General features: G+C 35.6%; 2 protein-coding genes across 4 annotated transcripts; one reads left to right on the top strand and one right to left on the bottom strand.

The window, feature by feature from the left end:
- The first annotated feature begins 1,293 nt into the window (after positions 1-1,293).
- Positions 1,294-4,106, top strand: LOC110700026 (zinc finger BED domain-containing protein RICESLEEPER 2-like). 3 transcript variants are annotated; one of them, XM_021877517.1, is made up of 5 exons: positions 1,296-1,699; positions 1,782-1,860; positions 1,949-1,994; positions 2,290-2,524; positions 3,460-4,106. In XM_021877517.1, exons 4-5 carry the CDS (start codon positions 2,290-2,292, stop codon positions 3,918-3,920), a joined length of 696 nt encoding a protein of 231 aa, XP_021733209.1. In that variant the 5' UTR covers positions 1,296-1,699; positions 1,782-1,860; positions 1,949-1,994; the 3' UTR covers positions 3,921-4,106. The 3 variants fall into 3 exon arrangements, with proteins under 3 accessions (XP_021733208.1, XP_021733210.1, XP_021733209.1); XM_021877518.1 differs by lacking the exon at positions 1,949-1,994 and having other exon boundaries at positions 1,295-1,699; XM_021877516.1 differs by lacking the exon at positions 1,949-1,994 and having other exon boundaries at positions 1,294-1,699; positions 2,290-4,106.
- Positions 4,107-6,045: 1,939 nt separating this feature from the next.
- LOC110700103 lies at positions 6,046-8,486 on the bottom strand. The gene is made up of 4 exons (XM_021877592.1): positions 8,315-8,486; positions 8,057-8,217; positions 7,199-7,717; positions 6,046-6,414 (listed from the first exon to the last, which is right to left on the bottom strand). Exons 1-4 carry the CDS (start codon positions 8,484-8,486, stop codon positions 6,046-6,048), a joined length of 1,221 nt encoding a protein of 406 aa, XP_021733284.1.
- Between the last annotated feature and the right edge of the window lie 1,760 nt (positions 8,487-10,246).

Here is a 10,246-nt window from a genome sequence, read left to right as displayed (position 1 = left end):
GACACTTCTTCTTTTTCTTGGTTTTGGAGGTTATGAGAGCTTTCGGATGAGCTAATTGAAGTGATGATAACCATGGTTATGTCTTAAAGGGGTAGAAGTTTGTAGAAGGTTTTTCACAGTGGGTAATTTTGATTTGATAGTGATGATGTAAAGGCGGGTGAAGATTCCTTTTATAGTAAATGAATCGGTGTGAAGGAAATTAAGGTTTTTCACTTTTCAGTCATTAATTGAACATATTCAATTAAATTTTCAAATTTTAAATTAACAGGATGAATTTGCCAAATCCTTTTCTTTCCAAATTCATTTAATTTCAAAAAAAACTTTCTGAAAATAAAACCACGCAATTGGAACACGCTTTGTACATATGTGCAATGTACATAATTAATAACTTACACATTTAAGAGTTTTAATGAACTTACCTCTAGTAATTAACAACGGTGACACTTCAACTATGTTTAGCACACCAAGATTGTGCTAAATGCTCTTTTTGCTCTATTTATATAATTTTTGACTTTGCCATATCTTGGAACTTCAGAAGCAATCAATTCAACTTGATCATCCCAAGTTCCAATCTCAATTTCTCAAATCTTTCTCTGCTCAAGGGCTAGGTTAGAATATCTGCAATTTGATTTTCAGTATGACAAAATTCTAACTTAATATTCCCTTTCTCCACATTATCTTTTAAAAAGTGATGCCTAATGTGGATATGTTTTACCTTTGAGTGTTGAACTGGATCCTTAGAATACATATAACACTGGTATTATCATAGTAAATAGGCATACATTCAAAAATAATACCAAAATCTCTGACCTGTTGCTTTATCTAAAGTACTTGTGAACAACATGATGTTGCTGCAATGTACTCAGCCTTAGCTGTAGACATTGCTACTGTGTTTTGCTTCTTCGAACCCCAAGAAACTAAACAAGATCCTAAAAACTGTACCATACCTGAAGTGCTTTTTCTATTGACCAAATCACATGCATAGTCAGCATCAGTAAAGCCATTTAAATCAAAGAAGTCACTTCTAGGATAGAAGAGACTCAAATCATCAGTTCCTTTCAGGTATCTAAGGATTCTCTTTAATACTTTCAAGTGAGACTCCTTTGGGTTTGCTTGGAACTTGGCACACAAACCTACACTAAAAGATATGTCAGGTCTACTAGCTGTTAGATAAAGTAAAGAACCTATCATACCTCTATACATAGATTGATCAACACAAGTTCTAGTTAGATCTTCATCCAATCTGGTTGCTATATCCATTGGTAGGGCTGTGCACTTTTAGATCCAGACCGTAAAACCGACCGGGACCGACCGGAACCGGAACTGGACCAGAACGTAGCCTTCCGGGTCGGTCCTCGGTCCTTTAAAATTAGTCATTCCGGGTTTCCGATCCGGTCCGGGTAAAACCCGGTAAATTCCGGGCTGGACCGGAAACCCGGGAAAAATGTATATATATTTTGTTTTTTTTTTTTAATTTCCTAAAAACCCTAACTTCTATCAATCTCATTCACGAATCACGCCTCTTCAGTCTTCAGTCTTCACTCTCACTCTCTGTCCTCCTCTAACCTCTTTCCCGTTCTCACTCTCTGCCCGACGCCGCCACGGCTCCGCCCCTGTTCTCAACCACGGCACCGCCCTCATCTCTGCAGGCCGCAGCACCGCTCTCCTCTTCGACTTCCAGCCTCCAGCCAGGCTCCAGGTATGTTCTAGTTCAATTGTTAGCCTCTCTTCGTTTTTTTTTTTGTTTTTTTGTTTAATTAAATTCAATTTGTTAAACTCAGCCTCCTCCTTCGATCACTCCAGTCGTCGACGCCTAACAGCCCTCACCGAAAATTGCTCCTGTTCTAGTTCGAAAGTCAGGTTTGTGTTTTTTTTTCTTCTGTTTTTGTTACTTAATAAATTGATAGGCATTTTTGGATGTAATTTTGTGTATTTAATTTGTTTTCAGAGTATTACCATTCAATTGTTCAACAACGGATTCATATTCATGCAATGTAAGTTGCTTGCATCAGTTGCATGTTCAATTCTTTTAAAAAAAAATGTTTTTGATTTTAATTTGTTTTTATTCATATGATTCTGCCATATTTTTGGGATATATAATTAAATATAATGTTGTATTCTGCCATATAATGTTATATAATGTCAGAGTATTAAATATAATGTTGTATTCTGCCATATAATGTTGTATTCAGTTGCATACTTGCATGTTCAATATAATGTTATATGATTCTGCGGTTCTGCCATATAATGCATTCTATTCTTAACATATAATTAAATATAATGTTGTAGATGGCGAGCTCCCAATCCAAAAGGGCACCGATATACTCTTCTGATCAAACGGCACATACACTTTCGGATGCTTCTAACAACACTAATATTGATTTATTGCGGCAATCCTTGCCTCCGGACAAGACACTTACGGAGGGACGGAAGTATTTGGTTAGAACAAAAACCAAGAGGAAGGCTGAATATTGGAAGAACTACATTGAGTACTTAGATGATGATGGCAAACTACGTGCTGAATGTAAGTTTTGAAAAAAAACTTTTGCTGCTGATGGCAATGTTAATGGTACTAAAAATGTTAAAAACCATTCTGAAAATTGTTTTGGTAATCCTGAAAATAAAGACAAGGGTAAGGGTAAGCAAAGTCAATTGAATTTTCAACCCGGGGATAATGAAAATGAGGCTGGAAAACTGAAGTGTGGGGTTGTTAGTTTTAAAGAGGTTAGAGAAGAATTGATTTGTATGGTCATTACTGATGAACTGCCATTAAAACATGTTGAAAAACCTGGTTTTAAGTAATTTGTGGAAGTTGCTTGTCCTGGGTTTACCATCCCTAGTCGTACTACTATTGCTCGTGATTGTTTACGCCTTTATTATCGTGAAAAAGAAATACTTAAAAAATCATTTGAGGGATGTCAAAAAATTTGTGTCACAACAGATACTTGGACTTCAATTCAAAGAATCAACTATATGTGTCTCACAGCTCATTACATAGATAGTGATTGGAAATTGAATAAAAAAATTATAAATTTTTGTCCTATTTCTAGTCATAAGGGTGAGGCCATTGGTAAATCAGTGGAGGCATGTTTAGAGTATTGGGGTATTGAGGATAAGTTGTACACTGTTACAGACTTACAGTTGATAATGCTAGCTCTAATGATCTTGCTTGCGCACATTTGAAAAAAATGGTTCAACGAACTGGATGTGTTAATAATGGAAATTCTCTTCATGTTCGATGCATAGCTCATATTATTAATCTTATTGTTTGGGATGGTATTAGAGAGCATGGTGTGTGCATTGATAGGGTTAGACATGCTGTAAAATATATCAAGAATTCTCCTGCTAGATTTGCTAGGTTTAAAGATCTTGCTCAAAAGGCTAATATACAAAGCAAATCTTCTTTATGCTTTGATGTCCCTACTCGATGGAATTCGACTTACATGATGATGGAAACAGCTTTGAAATTTCAAAAAGTTTTTGGTGGGGTGTCACTTCCCGATGGAGAAGGTGTGAAGGATAATGAAAAACCTCCTGACCATGATGATTGGGTCAAGGTGGGAAGGTTAGTTTTGTTTTTGGAGGAGTTTTATCATTTGACTCGTAATGTCTCTAGTTCTCTTTATGTGAAAAGTAATAAAGGTTTATTTGACATTGCATATGTTTATGATTTTCTAAATGAATGGGAAAAAAGTGATGATTTGAATTTTCAAGCTATGGCCATTTCAATGAAGAAAAAATTTGATAAGTATTGGGGAAAAGTGGCTAATATGAATATGTTTATACATGTTGCTTCCATTCTTGATCATCAATCCAAATTTCGTATTGTTGAGGAAATACTTAGCGATATGTATGGAGAGGAAAAAGGGACAAGACTTGGTGTTAAAGTAAAGCAATTTACTTACTCTTTATTTGAATAGTATAAAAATTTGTATTCTTCCTTCATTCCTCAAAGTGGCCATAGTGAAGATCATGTGCCAATTGATGTAGATGTTGATGTGTCGGATAAGAGTAAGAATAAGGCGTATTTTGCAAAAGTTAAGGGTAGAGTTAATAAAAAGATGAGAGCGGATAATGCATTTGCAAATAGTGAGTTTGATAGATACATCAATGAACAATTAGGGCCGGAGGAAGAAGAAATGGATGCTTTATCTTGGTGGGCACAAAATGGACATCGTTATCCTATTGTTTCACGTATGGCACGTGACATATTAGCCATTCCATTGTCTACCGTTGCATCGGAATCCGCCTTTAGTACGGGAGGTCGCCATCTCGATCCTTTTCGGAGTTCTTTGACACCTAAGGTAATGTTTTTTGCTTTAAGTTATTTTATTTTTACATATTTATATTCTCATATTCTATGTTGGCTTTGTTATATATTTTTTATTTTTTTTATATGAAAGATGGTTCAAGCTTTGATTTGCTCTCAAGATTGGCTTAAACCAGAGGGAATGATGGAAGTTGATGTTGAAGAAAAAGTAAAAGATTTAGAGGAGATTGAGAAAGGTATTTCTTACACTATTACTTGCATTTTCAATTTTTTTGAAATTTAAATATTTATTTTTTTCATTTGATTAGAGGTGGAAGTTGATGATGGAGATCATGAGGTCATTTTTGTGGACTATTTTGCATGATTTAAGATTTGGAGGTAATGTTTCCACTTTTTATTTTCATTTAAAGTATCTTTAAACTTCTAATCTCTAACGTTGATGATTTTTTTTTTTGTTTTGTTTTTGCTAGAGCGGTGATGGAGAATTGATAGAAAAATGGAGAGGAGAAATTATCAAAGATTGAAGAACTTAGCTCTTTTTCATTAAACTTGTATTACTTTGGTGTTGTATTTAACTAGGGACTTGTTTTGGTTTGTATTCGGATAAATCGGATGTATTGAGTGTGTATGATGTTTGGCTTTTTTTTTATTTTGTGATTTATATATTTTTGGGGAAAAAGTACACAGGTTAAAAAAAATGATAGAAAAAGTACACAGGTTAAAAAAAAACAGGTTAAAATGCAGGAAAAAAGGTACAGTCGGTCCCAACCGGTCCAAAACCGGAATGGACCGTATTAAACAGGTCCAGACCGGGACCGGACCGGTAGAATACGGTCCGGTTTCTGGTTCTTAAAAATAGCTTATTCCGGGTTCCGGTCCATACCGGTCTCGGTCCGGTTTTGGACCGGTGCATAGCCCTACCCATTAGAGTGTTATTAGTCTTAGCATTATCTAGCTTGTACTTCTTGATCAGTTCCTTGATATATTTTTATTGATGGATCATGATTCCTTCTTCAGTTTGCTTGATTTGCAATCCGAGGAAGAATTTTAGTTCTCCCATCATGCTCATTTCAAATTCTCCACTCATAAGGTCAGCAAAATACTTGCACAAAGATTCATTAGTTGCACCAAATAAAATATCATCAACATAAATTTTGCACAAATAATATGTCAGTTCCATTTGATTTTAAAAACAAAGTTTTATCTATTTTACCATGTTTAAAACCATTTTGCAATAGGAACTTAGACAATCTTTCATACCATGCTCTAGGAGCTTGCTTCAGCCCATAAAGAGCTTTTTCAAGCTTATAGACATGGTTTGGGAACTCTGGATTTTCAAATCCATGAGGTTGTTCCAGATAGACTTCTTCATTTAAAAATCCATTTAGAAATGCACATGTAACATCCATATGGAACAACGTGAATCCCATATAAGCAGCAAAAATAATAAGTAAACAAATAGCCTCTAACCTAGCCACTGGTGCAAATGTTTCTTCGTAGTCTATTCCTTCTTGTTGATTGAAACCTTGAACAACAAGTCTTGCTTTGTTCCTGACAATAATACCATGCTCATCTAGCTTGTTCCTAAACATCCAGTTTAGACCTATAGTCTTCTTATCCTTGGGTCTAGGTTCCAGATGTCAAACTTTATTTCTTTCAAACTCATTTAATTTAGCTTGCATAGCATTAATCCAATCTGCATTAGTTAAAGCTTTAACATAGTTATTAGGTTCCATAGAAGAAAGGAATGCATAGAATGCACAGAAGTTTCTAAGCTAAGATCTAGTCTGAGTTCCTTTTGTAATATCACTCATGATTGTATCCACAGGATGTGATTTTTTATATTTCCATCGTTTTGGTGTAAAGTCCTTGACTGGATACAACCTTTCCTGATTGTTGTTGACTGGTTCTTCTGTAGGAACTTGGTCTTGAGTCTTAGTTGGAACTTCAACAGGATATTCCTCAACCTGATCTTGATTTTGTTCTTGAGGAGGAGTTCCTTGTGCATTCTCCATTTCAGATTCTCCATTTGCTTCTGGATTCGTTTCTTCTACATTTTCAACTTGCTGCTTCTTCAATGATGTTGATTCCTCATCTGGATCTTGCTTGGGCACAAGTCCAATTTCAAAATCATCATCACAATCCTGTACATCATTTAACTGTTCAGTTTCATCAAATATAATATGTACAGATTCCTCAACACACATTGTTCTCTTATTATAAACTCTATAGGCTTTACTATTTGAGGCATATCCTAAGAATACTGCCTCATCACTACGTTCATCAAACTTTCCCAAGTTCCTTTTACCATTGTTATGAACAAAGCATCTACATCCAAAAGATCTAAAATAAGAAATATTAGGCTTTCTCCATTTGATAAGCTCATAAGGAGTTTGGTTGGTGATGGCTCTAACATATACTCTGTTAAGAATATAGCATGTTGTATTCACTGCTTCTGCCCAGAAGTTCCTAGGCAGTCCACTTGAGATCAGCGTTGTTCTCGCCATGTCTTCAAGGCTTCTATTCTTGCGTTCAACAACTCCATTCTATTGTGGAGTTCCAAGGGTATAGAAGTTGTGATCCATTCCATGCTCGATGCAAAACTCATCAAAATTTGAGTTTTCAAATTTAGTTTCATGATCTGATCTAAGGTGAATCAATGGATTACCTGTTCTTCTCTGTTCTTTCTTTACAAAGGCTACAAATTCATCAAATGTCTCATCTTTGATAACAAGAAAGAAAACCCAAGTAAACCTTGAAAAACTCATCAACAATAACCAATACATATCTCTTACCACTTCTAATTTGGATTCTCATAAGACCACACAGATCCATATGAATAAGTTCCAAAGGTCTTTTGGTTTTTACCATTTATTTGGACTTGAAAGAAATTCGAGTCTGCTTTCCTCTGAAACAAGCATCACACACTTTGTCATACAAGAACTTAATGCAAGGAAGTTCTTCCACTAGTTCCTTAGATTTAAGCTTATCAAGTAAAGTAAAGCTTGCATGGCCAAATCTCTTGTGCCATAATAGAGGATCGTCCTCAATAACACTAAGACATGTTAAACTGTTGTAAGGAACCTCGTTAAGATCAACATCATATGTGTTCCCTTTATGAGTTCCTTCTAAAATAATGTTCCCAGTGTCATTGTGAATGATTCTGCATTTATTGGAAGTAAAGCTTACAGAGTTACCTTTGTCACAAAATTGTGAAATACTTAACAAGTTGTGTTTGAGACCCTCAACTAAAAATACATTATCAATAGCATGGGAACTTGACCTTCCTACCTTGCCAATAGAAACTATATCTCCTTTCATGTTATCACCAAAGGTCACAGTTCCCCCATAGTAGGCATCTAGTGAGAGAAATCTAGATTTGTCTCTAGTCATGTGCCTAGAACAACCACTGTCGAGGTACCAAGTGTTGTTTCCCCTTACTAGAACCTGCAAGAGAAATCATACGTTAGTGTCAGGAACCCAGGTTTCCTAGGGTTCCTGTGTAACAGCAGCAGGTTCATTCTTCTTGATCCAGATCTGTTCTACATGTTTTTCATTTTTCTGTGTACTCTTTTCTTTCATAGAACACTTAACTTGTTTATGTCCTGTATTGCCACAAACAATACTACTAGGCAGGTTAACATACTTCTTTTCCTTTTGGAACTTCTTTTTTCAACCCAAACCTTCAGTTCTTTTGGTTTGAGCTTTGGTGATCCAATCTGGAACTTTGTACTCTATAGGTTGTTTGCCTTTCCTAGATTTCTCAAGTTCCCCCTCAAGTCATGCCTTATCCGATCTTAGATCTTCCAAATCAGATTTTAGTTTTTCAAAATTCGGATATTGAGCAAGTGGAAGAACTTCAGAATTAGGAGCATCAAGACAGAGTTTTATCAAGGACAGTTCCACATTTAACATTATATTATCATGTTTTAACCTGTCTACAGTTTCTTTCAAATAATTATTGTCATCAAACAGACTAAAGAACCTATATTGAATATCAAATTTCATATTGTTAACCCACTCACTGTTTTCTTTAAAATTTACCAAAAGCTTCATCACTTTGCTGTTTGGCCCTATGTAATTCTTTCAAGTCTTCTTGTATTTCCAAAACAGCATATATCAAGTTTTCTTCAGAGAAATGTCTTAAGTCTTTTTGAGAAAACCATACCTCAGATTTTAGCTCCTTCAGTTTTGCTTTTTCATCTGTTTTAGCCATCAAACACAGATGGGCAGTTTCCTCTAATGGTTTGTCCTCTTCTTTCTCTCAATCTGAATCTCCCCAGGCAGCTAGCATAGCTTTCTTCACATTATCTTTGTTGAAGTAAGGTTTATAGACTCTTCACTCCTTGGATTGCTTCTTGCCTTTTGTCTTTCCTTTATCACCATCCGGTACTAGACAATCCTCAATGAAATGATCTTTAGACCCACACTTGAAACAAGTTGTGTTCCTAGAACTTGTGTACTTCTTGTTCCTATCGAACTTCTTGTTGTTCATCATCTTTTTAAATCTTCTTACTAGCATTGCCATCTCTTCCTCATCAACTTCTGATTCCTCTGAGTCTTGAGCCTTAAGAGCAAGACTCTTGTTCTTGGAACTCTCAGTTTTAGAACTTAGGTGAAGTACATGAGTCATCAATGATCTAGCTAGTTGTTCCATGTTGAACTTGGTGAGGTCTTTAGCTTCCTGCATTGCAGTAACCTTGGATCTCCAGCGTTCATCTTGTGGGAGGCTCCTTAAGATCTTCCTTGCTTGTTCATCAATAGGAATGTGCCTTCCAAGGGAATTTAATTAATTAATAATATTATTGAACCTAGTAAACATTTCCTCTATAGATTCCCTGGACTGCATTTCAAGCCTTTCATATCTAGACATCAATAAGTCAATCTTAGAACGTTTTACCTCATAAGTACCTTCATGAGTTACCTCTAGTAGATCCCAAATCTGTTTAGCAGACTTGCATCCCATGATACGATTATGTTCATGAGGTCTAAGTCCACAATGAAAATAGTTTATTGCTAAAGCATTTAATTCAAGTTTCTGATAATCTTTTCTATTAGGAGCTACCTCGTTCTTTTCATTGGTTGAGGTTATTTCAAAATCACCAGATTCAATAACACGCCAAACCTGATAATTTTCAGCCTTGATGAAGATCTCCATTCTGTTCTTCCATTAGGTGTAAAACTTACCGTTGAACATGGGTGGACGTTGGGTGGAATACCCTTCTTCAAGTTTCTCCTTGTAATTCATCTCTCCAGGAACTTACTCAGAAAAGTTATCTGCTTACACGTGAGAACCTTGTTCAGATACCAATTGTTAGTAGAGACAATTAATACAAGAGGGGGGTTGAATTGTATTGAGTTCCTAATAGCTACTTTTGGGGAATAATAAAACAATGCATATAGAAACTTTCAAGGACACACAGATTTTACGAGGAAACCTTCCAGGGCCAAACTAGAAGTAAAACCTCGACCCTACCTTAGGGATTTCAAACACAAACCACTTCACTATAATAGGGAAAACACCAAGTTACCACCTATTAAACAAAGACCTTTATTCACAAGTTCCACACTTGGTTCTCGATAAGACCCTATCCTACTTAATCTAAGTACCACACTTAGATTCACTCATACAGCCAAAGTACAAAAATCTCATCTTTACACTAGAAGCTTACACAACCTGTATGCGATGTAAAAAGATAACAAACTCACCCAACTAACCCAACCAATACAAATGTATGACGCCTAGTATATGATAGGCAAGCTATGCACAAAATTCGAAACTAATATGGCAAGTTAGAAGCTTGGTAAACTTACTCTATTAATGCTCAGTGATTTCTCCACGCATAAACTCGCAAAATCTTAAACCATTTCGATCTTTACTATTTATACAAGTAGGACTTGTAGAGCAAGTAGGTTTTCTAAAAGATAAATAAGTTAACTTAACTTATCTTTAAAACACGGTTTGATGAAAATCAT

Source organism: Chenopodium quinoa, unplaced genomic scaffold, assembly GCF_001683475.1.
Source record: "Chenopodium quinoa cultivar QQ74 unplaced genomic scaffold, ASM168347v1, whole genome shotgun sequence".
Classification (NCBI taxonomy): Eukaryota; Viridiplantae; Streptophyta; class Magnoliopsida; order Caryophyllales; family Amaranthaceae; genus Chenopodium; species Chenopodium quinoa.
Note: the sequence above shows the minus strand (reverse complement) of the source record. Positions and strands in the feature narration are given on the sequence as shown.